The sequence below is a fragment of the Mirounga leonina genome, unplaced genomic scaffold (assembly GCF_011800145.1).
Source record: "Mirounga leonina isolate KUSES-001 unplaced genomic scaffold, KU_Mleo_1.0 Mir_94, whole genome shotgun sequence".
Lineage (NCBI taxonomy): Eukaryota > Metazoa > Chordata > Mammalia > Carnivora > Phocidae > Mirounga > Mirounga leonina.
Window position 1 is genome coordinate 44,574,656 of NW_023270855.1, and position 14,475 is coordinate 44,589,130.

Sequence of the window (14,475 nt, forward strand, 5' to 3'; positions counted from 1 at the left end):
CTGGAACCCCATCTGGTTACAAGTTCTATACTAGTTTTCTACTGCTGCATTACAAATCATCACAAATTTAGTGGCTTACAACAGCACCCATTAATTAGCTCATAGTTCTGTAGGTCAGGAGTCCAGATATGATGTGGATGGGTTTCTGCTCAGTCTCCCTAGGCTAAAATCAAGACGTTGGCCAGGCTGCGTTCTTATCTAGAGCTCCGGTCCTCCTCTAAGCTCACATGGTTGTAGCAGAATTCAGTTCTTTGTGGCCATACGTCTGGGGTCCCCCTTTCCTCAATAGCTGAAAGCTGAGCCTACTCACAGCAATTAGCTTCCCACACCCACACTCCCTGCCACGTGGCCCCCTCTATCTTCAAAACCAGCTACAGAGAATCCACCTCTACCAGTCGAATTCCTTTCACACTTCAATTCTCTTTCTCCAGGAAAAGCCCAGACTTTTTTAGGTTGCTCAACTGATTAGGTCAGGCCCACCAGGATAGTGTTGACCTGGCCCTACAACACCATCTAATCACGTGAGTGATATCCCATAATATTCAGAGTCCCTCCCACACTCAAGGGGAAGAGAACATACACAGCGCACATCTTTGGGGCCATCTTGAAATTCTGCCCACCAGAGGGTTCAGAGGCTTGAGGGCTTTGTCCCCTCTGGGGGGGATGGAGGTGATGGCCATCTCTAGATGAGGGCCTACCAACAGCGTGCCTTGTTCTTTCCACTTTACACATACGGTGTCACTGCAGTACTTGCAGAAGTCCCGCATAGTCAATGTTTGGGGCCAAATAGTACAGATGAGAACCCTACAGTTTAAAGAAGTGAGATGGCTTTTCCCAAGCAGCGCAGCCAAGCATGGCCCCAGGGATGACTGGAGAGACTTGGCTCATGAGGCAGGGAGTGTTACGCGCATCAGGCTGAGTGATGGAGGCAAGACTCAAGTGGCCCCCAGCACAGGTCAGGCCTTAATAGAACCTTCTCTCCTGCTGCCCCTCCCTGCTCCCCCAGGAGCGGCTCTTCAAAGCTGCAAGCTGAACTAAATCAAAGGTAGATGTTTTAATAATGAAGCATTTCCCCGTTGTCCTCCCAACCCCATCTCTTAACATTAGCTTTGAGGGATGGTGAATAATAAGGTAGAAATGGGCTCATATAACCTTCTGGAAAAACCCATTTGAAACTAAACTTATTTTTAGTTTAACCAATTCATGGTTTATGTTCAGACAAGTAAGAGAGTTTTCTTGTCTATGGCTCCTAATCGCCAAGGAATGCAGGCCTGTTAGGACGCTGGTCATGGTAGCCCATCGTTGGGTCTGCAGCACCGAGAAGGTCAAGGTCGCTGAGCGCTGATGGCTAGCAGGCTGAGTGACGTTCTGACCAGCTGCTCACTTTGCAGAGAAATGCCCCTGCTTCTTTTTCATACCCTTCTGCCATCTTTTGAGTTTTCTAGTTATTGACATCATTTTTCGCTTAAAGAAAAATTTCTCCCCCTTCTCAAAAGCGAATATTGTGTTTATGTATGAATTGGAGCCTATGTGTCATTTTGCTCAATTTTTGGTTGTTATTCAAATCAGTGGTTAGCAATTCTCGGGTTTAGAAGTGAAGCACACCGACGTGATGCTCCGTGAAATAAGCAAGACACAAAAGAACAAATACTGAATACTTTATATGAGGTCCCCAGAGGAGCCAGATATATAGAGACAGAATGGTGGGCACCAGGGGCTGAGGGAGGGAAACGGGGAGCTGGTGTTTAATGGGGACAGAGTTTGGGAAGATGGGAAAGTTCTGGAGATGGATGATGGCAGTGGTCGCAGAATAACATAATTATACTTAATGTCACTGAACTGTACACTTAAAAATGGTTACTGTGGTAAAGTTTCTGTTATGTATACTTTACCACAATTTTTAAAATGGGAAAAAAATATTTGTGGGGTTTATTTGTGGGTAGTGGAAGGATGAGTAGTCTCTTCTCTTTTTTCTTTTTTACCACAATTAAGAAAAAAAAAAATCAGGGGTGCCTGGGTGGCTCAGTTGTTAAGCATCTGCCTTCGGCTCAGGTCATGATCCCAGGGTCCTGGGATCGAGCCCCGCATCCGGCTCCCTGCTCGGCGGGAGGTCTGCTTCTCCCTCTCCCACTCCCCCTGCTTGTGTTCCCTCTCTGGCTGTCTCTCTCTCTGTCAAATAAATAAATAAATAAAATCTTTAAAAAAAAAAAGAAAGAAAGAAAATCAGTGAAGCACCTTTCGATCCCGAGGCTTGCTTTGTAAATGTCCTTACCAGTGGATCTGCTTCTATCCCTATCCTCAGAGGAAGCCTTGCCACACCCCACAGGGTCCCTCTGGCGGGGTCCCACAAGCCTAACTCACCACATGCCTGGTTCAGACCCCTCAGGCTTCAATCCGAGGCCAACAGGCTTTTGTCTGGACAAACAACAGTTGGTTGTAGCCAGAAGTGTGAGGCTCTGCAAGAGTCTAGGACCTGGAGGGCAGAGATTTTTGAATCGTTTGTGAATGAGACCCCGTGCCTAGCACTCTGCAGGCACAGAGTGGGACTCAGGCTGGGTTCGGTACATACCCAGAAGGACAGAGAAGGGGGGTTGAGCCTCTCATCAGGGCAAGTTTCAAATAACCTTCTTTTTTTTTGAGTTTTAAAAATTGTTTTATTGAGGCATACAAGAAAATACATAAATGTTAAGTATACAGCTTGATACATTTTCCATATGTATGTATGTACATATATATACACGTGTGCATGTGTGTGTATCCTTCTAGTACCCCGGAGTTGTTCCTCTTACCCCTTCCTAGTTAATACCTGTCTCCCTATCACTGTTCTGACATGTAAGCACAGATTGGTTTTGTCTTCTGGAACCTGATACAAATGGAATCCTACAACATGTAGTCTTTTGTGTATGGATTCTTGTGCAACCATCTCCCTGCTAACTTTGTATCCAAAGGACCTGAACAGCTAATCTCTACTGGCAAGGCCGTTGGGACAAAGCGCTCTAGGGCTGAAACACTGAAGAAATTGGAGATCCAGCAGCTTCTAAACATGAGCATGCATACAGATGGGTTTTTCGATCTGCTCCTCTGATTCTTCCCCCATCCATCCTTGTGATCTTTAGTGACTTTCACGGGCTGGTAACTCACACTTCAGAGTCTGACAAAATGAATCTTTTTAACATTTCATAAAATGTAAATGTGATTTAAGCCGGCCTTATAGCATGTTAGCATATCATGAATTATTCACAGCGGTCATCAGCTGAGTTATGTTTGTTGTTTAATTCTGCAGTTCCCACGTTCAGTCCGTTATGATGCAACTTTTTGTCCCTCTGTGGCCCTCTTTGAAATCATTCCTTCATCCGGTGCAGTTTGATTCAATCTGAAGTGAAATGTGAAAGTCCACATTTTGGGTTGGCCACAGTCCCAAAGTTTTATACAACAATGTATCCATTTGCTCCAGACTCTGGCCCCGACAGTTGGCAGCCTGGTTGTGGGTCTCTAAAGTGCATCTCTCATAGGGTGTGTTTTCTTTGATCATAAAAGGGAAGGATACAGCAGAAAGGTTTGGATTTGCACATGCATCACCACTTTAGAGAAATAATTCAAAACACAAGCCCTGCAGACAGTTGCTTGCTAGTGTCCCCTTCAGAGGATCGTTCAGTTACTTTAGAAAATAAACAACTTGCATCAGTGAGCATCAATTTCTTTCCTAAAGAGTTCGGGGATTAAGAGTAGGAAGTGAATGGGTGGACCTAACAGTCCCCTATTTTGATAAACCGTTCCAGCAAGTTGGATTGACTAGGAAGACCCACGGGGTTGCTTTTAACATTGCCCTTTGAACTTTAGGTTACCATGTCCTCTAGGATTGCTCTCAGAGCCATGGAAATGGTAAACTATTTTAAAGAGAACTATGGGTCTCTTTCACCCAGGGGGTGGGAACGTGACATCCTTGGAACCCTGAAATCCCCGGATGTGACTCAGGAAGGCGGGCCCAGCCTTGTTCTTCTTTGTAGGCTGGCACCTGCTGGACAGCAGCTCATCATTACCTTGCGTCCTGTGGCTGGAATCCACTTTCTTCCCTGCCCTGACCTCCCCGGTGCGGTCCTGTGTCACGGTTCCACCCTTTCCCTGGTGGGAAGTGGCAGGTATTCATCCCCAGGCCTTTTTATTTTTAACTGCAGTCAATGTCCAAATAGGCTAGCTGATCACTGCAGTGTTTAGCGCATGAGGTTAAAGTGTGACCCTTACCTTTGGAGAACCCGTAGCTCTAATGGGAGCGTGGTGGGCGAGTTCTTGTGGCCACCCGTGGCCCAGCATCCTCAGCTAGGAGGTGCCCGTGCTATTTGGAGCTGGAGAATGGTCACCTGTCCCGTTACCTACCTCTTCCTCCAGACTTCCCACAGTAGCCTGAAGCATCCCCCCAGCCCGGCCCCGACCACCACCCTTGCCCCAGCGTCTTCGTGGGGCTGCCTGGTGGGCGGCCATCATTCCACATCCCTTTGTCCTGCAGCAGGCTGCTTTGTCCCAGCCAGGCTGCGGGGGGAGGCTGGTGGCGTGGAAAAGGAGACGAGGTGGTGGGGGGCGGTGGTGGTGTGCCTTATCAGGTCCTGCTTGATTTCCACACCACTGAAGAATGGGCGAGAGTTTCTACCCAGGAGCATTCATTCCCTGCCACGCCAAACTGGAGGCCCGGGTTGAGATTCATCCACTCCAACTAAACGAGAAGGAAATTCCGTAGATGGGGATTTGGGAGCGTCTCCTCAACTGAGGTCTGATTTTTGCCTCTTGAGTCTCGCTGACAGTGGTCTCAGGAAGTGAGCCCACGGGTCGGGACTTCCACAGATGCTTTCCCTAAAGACCTGGCACTAGCCCTTTATTCCCGGTGCTCTCTACCTGAATCCTGGCCGCTTTTCCTTTGCCACCAGCTTGGCCACATGCCTCCCATTCCACAAGCCCCAGGCAGACCCCCCCTCCCCCAAAGCTGCAGAAGAACCATTAGCACCTAAACATGCCAATTTCCCTTCCTCGCATCCTTGCGCTGGGACCTGTCCAAAAAGATGCACAAAAAAGGAACCACATCCCAAACATTTCAAGTTCCAGGGAACTTTAAATCTTAAGTTTAAATTCAGGCGACAGTTGCCAATTATTTTGACATGACAAATGATTTCAGTTACTGCAGGGTGCCTATTTAGCCATTTTAAACAAACATCTTTGCCTCTTGATATCCCGGAGATCCCTGGAGAGCCGGGATCTGGGACATGCTTTATTCCGTCCTGACGGACCAGCGGTGAGAACAAACCAGTCTCATCGCGAAGTTCCTGGCTGAGTGTGGAACTCCTCGGGCAGGGCCAGCTCTGCGGAGTGGTCATCTGTCCAACTGCTCGGACACAGGACCTGGCCCCGCCTCTTACTAACCAATACGCCTGGACAGATGGCTTAAGCTCTCAGCCTCAGCTCCTTCGTTTGCAAAATGGGCATTGATATTAGAACCCACTCTGTGGCGTGGTGCTGGGATTTAGAAATACTTTTACTGAATACAAGCATGGAGGCTGCACATGAGGATCACTCGTTGGGTATTCATTTTAATTATGATGGAGGCATGCCCGGTGCCTAGACTCCAGAGGCTTCTCAGCCAAGGGAGATGGATTAGTTCCTGAAACAGCAACTTGTGTCTTGTTCTGTTTTGTGTGAATGTGAGCAATTAATTCTTCCCAGGGAGGCAGATGGGCGACTCCCTGCCATTGTAAGACTTTCCCTTCAGTTCACCAGGATGTAAATAGACCTGGCCAAGTTGATGCCAGATGGACTTAGGGTGTCTAAACCAGGTGTCCCGCCTCTGCCCGCAGGCTTCACTGCCCCAGGCCCACGGGATGAGTAAGACTCTGAATTTGGTGGTACGACAGTGTTGGTGGTGATGCCCGGGTGTCAGTGTCCTAAAAACAGTGGCACTTCCTCCCCACCTGCTGGCTCACTTGACCTTGGCAGCTTCTTAGAGGGCAGCCCAGTGTGGGACTTAGGAGAGTGGGCAGCGCAGGGGTGCTGGGGTCAAACCAGAATGTCCCCTCTGCTTCCTGTGCTCAGCAAACATGGGGAAGTGAGGTCACATCTCTGAGCCGCAAAGGGTTGCTGGAGTCCCATGAGTCAATACAAATAGAAAGGCTTTGATAAACAGTGAATAGGGCCGGGCCAGGGCAGGGAAGCCGTGGAAGAGCTAAGGAGGCCTTCACGCTTGCACAACCAGAGACTAAATGCCTCCTTCAAGTTTGCCCCAGGGGGAGCCTTACCTGCCTCCCCCTCGTCCCTGCCCGGCCCTGGGCTTTACAGGATCAACAATAATAACAGCTAACCTTGATCACTACCTGGCACCGTTCTAAGCAACTTCATAGGTGTTAACTCTTTTAGTCCTTACAACAACAATGCCAGTATTATCCCCGTTTGCAGATGAGGAAAGTGAGGCACAGAGAAGCTAAGGAATTTGCCCAAGGAGACATAGCTGGTGAGTGGTCCAGCCAGAATTTGATCCCAAACAGTCAAGACTCTAGAATCTAAGCTCTTAACCATTATGCAAAGCTGCTAAGTTATGCTGGTTCCCCAGGGAGGGGGGCCAACTCCAGGGCCGCGACCACGCCCCTTCCCAGCCGGTCCCCTGCCTCTGTCTCCCCCCTCTTCTACTGCATGTTCCTTGCCCTCCAGCCAAAACAACTCCATGGAGTGGCTCCGAGGGAGCCATGTTCTTCATACCTCTGTGTCTTTACACTTGCTGTTCCCTCCACCTAACCTTCCTGAAACCCATCTCACTAGCCCTGGCTAGCAAACTCCTATTTATTTTTCGAGACCCATCTTAAGTTAGGCCTCCTACGCGAAGCCTTCCTTGACCACCACCCCTAGACAGTGAATAGCAGACCTGCAGTGTCTTCAGAGTACCTTGACTCTCCTTGGTGCCTTCAAGTTGCTGACTCTCAGGTGGGGTCTGGTGGGGCAGACAGCCAAATGTATACTGAGCTTACATGAATTCAGGAACTGCTTTCTGCAAAGACTAAAAGCAGGGAAGATCATAGAAGCGGCATGAGTGTCCCCCCAGGGTGGATGTGACTTGGACAGGTGAAGCGCCGTCCCTTCTCGTGTCACTTCCTCAGGCTCTCATGGTCTGAGCGTGCCATGCTCTGAGGGATCACCCCCAATTTAACAAAATGTATTTTGCAAACCTGGCGCCTAAAATTGAATCACTGCTTTGTCTGGTGCTCAACCCGAGATGCAGAGATCCGCTCCACGGATGAGCAAACAACAGCTATAGCCAGTAGACTTGAGAGAGGGATGTTGATGTGCAGTGAGACATCTTCCTAAGAGAGGAAGGGGGTGTTTTGGCCAGAAGGACTCTTTCCCCTTAACGATGTGCTTTGGAATCTGACTCCCATGCAGGCAGTGACTGATCAGCCACGCTGATTCACGGTTATACCACTTGGCTTCTGCGTTCTGTCTCCCTCGACATCCTGGGCTCTCCTGCAGGGCATCATCCGTCTTAATAGGTGTCTCCGGGTGCCCAGGCCCTGCTGGGAACTGTTTAGTCCATTTTTGGTGGATGGAGAGTGCCTGGAAGCCAAGCCCCCCAGGGAACCACACCCAGAATTGAGGCAGCTGGTTCTGACCCATCTAAAAATGTTTAAATCATGTGTGTCGGTCTTTTAAACTGTACTTGACAAATCTGAGAGCAAATAACTTCCCCAGTGTGTATCTGGTGGAATCCCCTTCTTTGAGTTTCTTTTCCTTGCATGTGCTTCCCTTGCAAAGAAATAGGATGGCAGGGAGAAGAAATAACAGGGCTATTTGTATAATATCCTGTGCTATGGTGATTAATGAATGGTGAATAATGAATGGTGATTAAAACAATTGGAAATTCCCACCTGAGAAGCCACTGGTGAGGCAGAAACTAGCAAATCTGTCCTAATAAGGAGAGGTCGGAAGGCAGGAGAGTGAAGAAGAGAGGTGTGATTCATGAGCACCAGCTCGGTGCCTGGGAGCCTGCCCGAACGCTCAGAGCCTGGGAGCCCACACGCTGCTTCCGCGAGGCTTGGCTTGGATTTCTTTCCACCTGGAAGACCTCAAAATCACGCCAGAATCTGGAGCTTTGTCTGAGATTCTGGGAACCCGGGTAATAGATCTTCCAAAATATGACACCAGAGAAATACCAAGTTCCTGGGGAGGCAAAAGCAAGAGATGCTAAAGGAGAAAACACCCAACGACTTTCTTTAAATTACAGTGCATTTGTCAAGCACTCACCTGCGCTGACCCGGTGGTGGGTGGCTGTGGTGGGCAACTGAGATTTATTCCAGCGTTGGGATTTCCAGTTTCAAGGTGTGATTAATGATGGTGAGTGTACAAGAGGGAGATGTGCAAGCAACATGTTCGTTCTCAACCTCGGAACATCTGCGATGAGTTACAAGTTATTTTACTCAAGCAGTGAGGGTCTCTCTGCTACTGAGTGGTAGAGCTGGGGGGAGGTGGGGAAGGGGAGTCCAGAATTCAAGCATGTCCATGGTTGGGTCATTAGCCTCTCACTCCCCATCTGCCCACTCTGCTAGTATATACATCATTGAGGATGAGAGGGGCAGTCCTGTGGGTGATGTGTCCTTGGCTATGACCCCAGGAAACAGCCCGTCATGTAAATCATCCCCTTCTGCTGCAAAGGTGGGTGGGCTTGGGCTTTACTGCGCATGTGTCTCCTCTGGACAATGAGTCTGGAAGCCGGGTGGGGATTCTCTGGTGCGGGGTACCGAAGGAGAGCTGTGAACCATGGCTGGGCAGTGGAATATGCTGGGTTGGCTACGTGGGAGCAGAACAAAGGAACATGGTGAGATGATAAAAGTATGCTCACCTGAAGTGAGCCATCGCCCCCTTTCAAACATTCGTTTTCTTGGTTTGCAAAATGAGTTAGAATGAAAATCTGGGTTATTTTGACCCAAAATAAAAAATATAAATAACAGGTAGCATTAGCGATGTGTGAAGGAAGGATTGGTATGTTCAATCACCAGAGTTGGGACACTTGGCTTTCCATATGGGAGAAAATAGTAAAAGTGAATCCCTACTTCCCACCACAGACGAAACAAAGTGTTTCCAATACAGATTCCCATGTCTCACGGTGGGCGTCCTGGACCTTGGGACCTCATCATTCCTGAAGCCCTCCAGAGACCCATTTAGAAACCCCTTGTCTTGGGGCACGTGGGTTGCTCAGTCAGTTGAACATCTGACTCTTGGTTTTGGCTCAGGTCATGATCTCAGGGTCATGGGATCGAGCCCCTATTCGGGCTCCGCGCTCAGCAGAGAATCTGCTTGAGATTCTCTCTCTGTCCCTCTGCCCCTCCCCCTGCTCTCTCTCTCTCTCTCTCTCTCTCAAGTAAATAAATAAATCTTTAAAAAACAAAAAAACAAGAAGAAACCCCTCTCTGGGCTATTAACTCCCTGGGGGCTGGGACTCCAGCGGTTTTTGTCGTTAAATCATTTGCACCAGGTATAGTCCCCTAGAACATATGATGAACCCTGACAATGTTTATGAAATGAATACACGATTTCAAAAATTCCAAAAGAAAAAAAACATTCTAAAAAAGGTCATCCATTTTTTTCTTTGACTGTCATCAAGAATAGAATAGATTGTCATACACCCAGAATTAGTTGGGGTTACCGACCTGCCTGCAAGCGGGAGGGAAAGCTGAGCAGAGGCTTCGTGGTGAGATCAGCCTTGTTCCCGAAATCTAATTTAAAGATATCTGAAAATATTACACACACCAGGAGAGAAACAAGGCCCACCCCAAAATATTATTAAACCATAGTTTAACTATGGTCGTGACTACTCCTTGTTTCATTTATTAAGTGCCTGCTTTGTGTAGAAACACAATCTTCCTAACACGAGTTCTTCCCTCTTTTTTGTTTATTAAGGCATAACTTACATATAATCAACTTCACCAATTTTAAGTGTACACTTTGATAAATTGGGGCATCTGTGTACAATGTGTAATCACCTCCACAGTCAAGATACAGAAGGTCCTCTGGTCCTACAAAGGCTCCTCCACACCCCCCGCCCGCCCCCTGCCTCCATCCCCTGCCCCCACCTGCCCCCACAGGCAACTACTGATCTGCTTAGGGTCTAACACTTAATTAAAATAACAATAATGGGGCGCCTGTGTGGCTCAGATGGTTAAGCGGCTGCCTTCGGCTCAGGTCCTGATCCCAGGGTCCTGGGATCGAGTCCCACATCGGGCTCCCTGCTCCTTGGGAGCCTGCTTCTCCCTCTGCCTCTCTCTCTCTCTCTCTTATGAATAAATAAAATCTTAAAAAAAAATAAAATAACAATAATCATCACTGTAGAGTCAGGAATTTTTTAATTTATTTTTTTATTTTGAGAGAGAGAGCACGTTTATGCGCACAGGGGAGGATGGGGGGAAGGGGCAGAGGGAGAGGGAGAGAGAGAATCCCAAGCAAAATCCCCGCTCACAAGGAGCCCGATGCAGGCTCGACCTCAAGACTCTGAGATCATGACCCGAGCTGAAATCAAGAGTCCGATGCTTAATTGACTGAGCCCACCCAGGTGCCCCCTGAGTCAGGAATTTTGAAAAAATGCTGTGGCCAACGGGTGTAAACACAGAGGAGCAATAAGAATGGGGAAGAAGGGGCACCTGGGTGGCTCAGTTGGTTGAGCGACTGCCTTCGGCTCAGGTCATGATCCTGGAGTCCCTGGATCGAGTCCCGCATGGGGCTCCCTGCTGAGCAGGGAGTCCGCTTTTCCCTCTGCCCCTCCCCCCTCTCATGTGCGCTCTCTCTCTCATTCTCTCGGTCTCAAATAAATAAATAAAATCTTTAAAAAAAAAAGGGGGGGGGAAGAAATTGATAATCTAGCTAGCCGGGCTGCAGCCCTGAGACTGGACGCAGCTTCCCTTGACCATGAATTAGCCCCGCTGGAGCCCCAGGGTTGGAGGCCACGAGGGAGCGTGCCACACTTTCCGAGACTGGGTGTTCCAAGAATTTTTTGCAAATAGCATGCTAAGACATTTTGACGATTGCAGAAAAAAGAACACAAGGTTGACATACACTGCTTGGCTAGCAGTCTGACAACTGGGTTTATGAACATGGAGCTAGATTCTTTTTAATCTGATGTCTTCAAGAACCCCTGGGCCTCCAGCGCTCTCTCTCTCTCTCTCTCTCTCAAGATTTTAAATGGCTACACTGCTTGAAGATGAAGCACTGGAATATATAAGCTTCTGCCTCGGAGAGTGTTTTCTCTCTCTGAAGCTATTAATTAAGAAGCTCGGAGCCCCTGGTTCCCACCAAGATTGATTAGCCCAAACTGAAATCCGGGGGTGGTGGTATGTCTGTGAGATATATCCAAAGGCAGCCGAGGCAAGAATATGGAGAGGAGAGTTTTCCCTGGAGCCATTGAGAGGCTTGTAACTTCTGCCTCCACACAGGCACCAGGCACTGTCTAGATCCCGAGGCTAACCCTGAAAAAGGCAAGCAAATTCCTGCTGCCTTATGGTAGGAAGGAGCTCACATTCTGATCATGGGCACCAAGAACAAATGAACAAGGAAGACGGTGCTCTCAGGCAAGGACTAAAGCAGGGAGGGACACAAAGCAGGAAGATTGGGAGTGGGAGGTGAAGGGAGCACTTTAGGGGGCTGCTCAGGGAAGGCCGCTCTGAGGAGATGACCTTTGAGCTGAGACTGGAATGACAAAAAGGGCTCAGCTCTTGCTAGAGAAAGCGTTTTTAGAATCAGGACCAGCATGTGCAAAGGCCCTGGGGATGGGAAGGAGGTTAGTGTGTTCAAGAAAGAAGGCAAAGGAGGCCTGAGCACAGTGACCAAAGCAGAGAGGGGTACAAGCCGAAGTTGGAGAGATTAGGACATTTTGCTCCAAAAATGCAAACTTAAGCCAGCTTGAAAGCCGAATTGGGAGGGCAAGTGAGCAGGTATCCCGGTGGGTCGCTGCCGGGCAGTAGTTGGGAATGTTAAGAGTGGCACAGTCACTTCTTCCTCAGTCCGGTACTGATCATACACTGGGAGCTGGCAGGAAATGTAGAATTCTTCTAGCCCAACCCCCTCATTTTACAAACGATGGAACAGAGGCCCAAAGAGGGTAAAGGTCTTACTGATAAAATGGAGAAAATATTTGCAGTTCATTATCACAGACTGAGGGATCAATTTCCACTACTATATAAAGAGCTGCTGGCTGGTCAGCCTAGAGCAGAGGGAACAAGCGGGGAGAGAGGTTCAAGAAGAAGTTGACAAGGGGCACCTGAGTGGCTCAGTCGTTAAGCATCTGCCTTTGGCTCAGGTCATGATCCCAGGTCCTGGGATCGAGCCCCGCATCGGGCTCCCTGCTCGGCGGGAAGCCTGCTTCTCCCTCTCCCACTCCCCTCCTTGTGTTCCCTCTCTCGCTATGTCTCTCTCTGTCAAATAAATAAATAAAATCTTAAAAAAAAAAAGAAGAAGTTGACAAAAATCCCAACATAGGATCACACACAGCTGCTGGCCCGGGGAACGCAGGTGTGCTCATACCTTCCCATGGGGGCGGGTGGGGGAATGCACAGAACTTTCATGCCAGCTAGCAGTTTTGATAAAATTAAAGCCCATGGCTGGTCAAAAACTAGAAAGCACTCAGATGTCACTCAACAGGTGCATGGATAAATAAACCGGAGTTTATACGGACAATGGAATACTACTTAGCAGTAAAAAGAAACACATTACTACTAATCCCTGCAGGAACATGGATTAAACTCACAAACATGCTGAGCAAAGAAACCAGATACAAAAGAGAATATGCCGTAGGATTCTGTTTCTGTGAAGTTCTGGATCAGGCAACGGATAGTTTTCTGGGACCAGAAGCCGAGGTTGACTGTAAAGGGACATTAAAGGAATATTTAGGGGTGATGAAAATTTCTTATATCTTGACTGTTGTGGTGGTCACGTGTATATCTTAAAAGGAGTGGGCCCTTTTTAATGTATGTAAATTATCTCCATAAAGTTGATTTTAAAAAATAAATTGTTAGGGGTGCCTGGATGGCCCAGCCAGTTAAGCGTCTGCCTTCAGCTCAGGTCGTGATCCCAGGGTCCTGGGATCCAACCCCACGTGGGGCTCCCTGCTCAGCGGGAAGCCTGCTTCTCCCTCTCCCTCTGCCCCTCCCCCCTGCTCATGCACTCTCTCTCTCTCTCTCTCAAATAAAATCTTTAAAAAAAATTTTTTTTTCCTAGCCTCCACTAGTGTGTGTGTGTGTGTGTGTGTGTGTATATATATATATATATACTGGGCATGTGAAGCGCTCAGGGGAGGAGACAGCAGCTCTTTGCAAACAAATACGTCCCTGTAGAGAGAGACAGTTTCTGTACGTGGACTTTTGTCTACAGTCATACTGAAAAGGTGTGGCAGTTTCTCTGATTGCTATTTAATGCTGCACAGGTGGGGCATGAACATATACTGCTCAAAGCATCTAGGCTGTGATCTAGTGGTTTTAAGTGTAGAAAAATTAATAAAGCAAACGAGACACTTGTCAACACCCATCAGCAATAGGCTGCTTCTTTCCCATTGTAAGGACAACACTGTCATGTTACATCAGACCACCTCCCCCCCCCCAGACCAGGAGGAAGGGAACAAAGGTGTCAAAGAGGGCATCCTTCCTAGACCAGCAGAGGGGACGGCAGCAAGTTTGGAGACCTAAATAAATCATCCTGCTCCCTCTGTTTTTCCTCCTTCCTCCAGAAGCTTCTGAGATTGCCCTGCCACACGGAAGTAGCATTATGGTTTTCATAAAGCCTGGGACCCCACCTCTGCCAGTGAAGCCCTGTTACATCATCAGTTCTAAAAGACATAAAACCTCGTTGACCATCAAACCTGGAGAAAAAGAGGTTTTTTCCTTCAGCTGCCACGACCCAGAGAATCACTTTGTCGTTGAGATCCAGAAGAATATCGGTAAGTACACACTCACGAATGTTTGGCCTCCCTGCTTCTCTTTCCAGTCCTAAACCAGCCTGCAATGCCGAAACTCCACACTCTGTTTAGCTGTGATGTGGCTGTTCGTGGTTCTCAACGCTTTACACAGGTTACATTGTTGAATCTCCAAAACAGCCCTATGAGAAACTCGCAAAGACAGTGACTTGCCTAAGATAGCATAGCTAATAAGCATCAGCAGGACAAGAACCCAGGTGCTCTGCCTCCAGGCATTGCCTGCCAACCACTGTGCCACACTGTTTCTTGATGGAGCTACAGATCTTCCTTCAGGTCTGGGATGCTCCAGCTGATGTGCTAAGGTTTTAAACTAAAGTTTAAAGTTTTTAAATTAAAACTTTAAAGCTAATTTAATTCAAATTTAAACTAAATTTTAAGCTAAAATTTTGCTGACGAGGAGCAAAAAGGAAGGGAGTCGGAAGACAAAGAAATTGGAGGAGCACCTAGGTGGCTCAGTCGGTGGAGTGCGCGACTCTTGACCTCGGGGTTGTAGG

General features: G+C 48.1%; 1 protein-coding gene across 1 annotated transcript in view; it reads left to right on the plus strand.

Moving 5' to 3' along the window:
• The window catches only part of CDCP1 (CUB domain containing protein 1), a 60,014-nt gene that overhangs the window by 15,546 nt on the left and 29,993 nt on the right, over window positions 1-14,475 (plus strand). Inside the window, exon 2 of the mRNA XM_034997213.1 lies at window positions 13,736-13,945. Within this exon, the coding sequence (XP_034853104.1) occupies window positions 13,736-13,945 (210 nt within the window). The remainder of the gene's footprint in view (window positions 1-13,735; window positions 13,946-14,475) is intronic.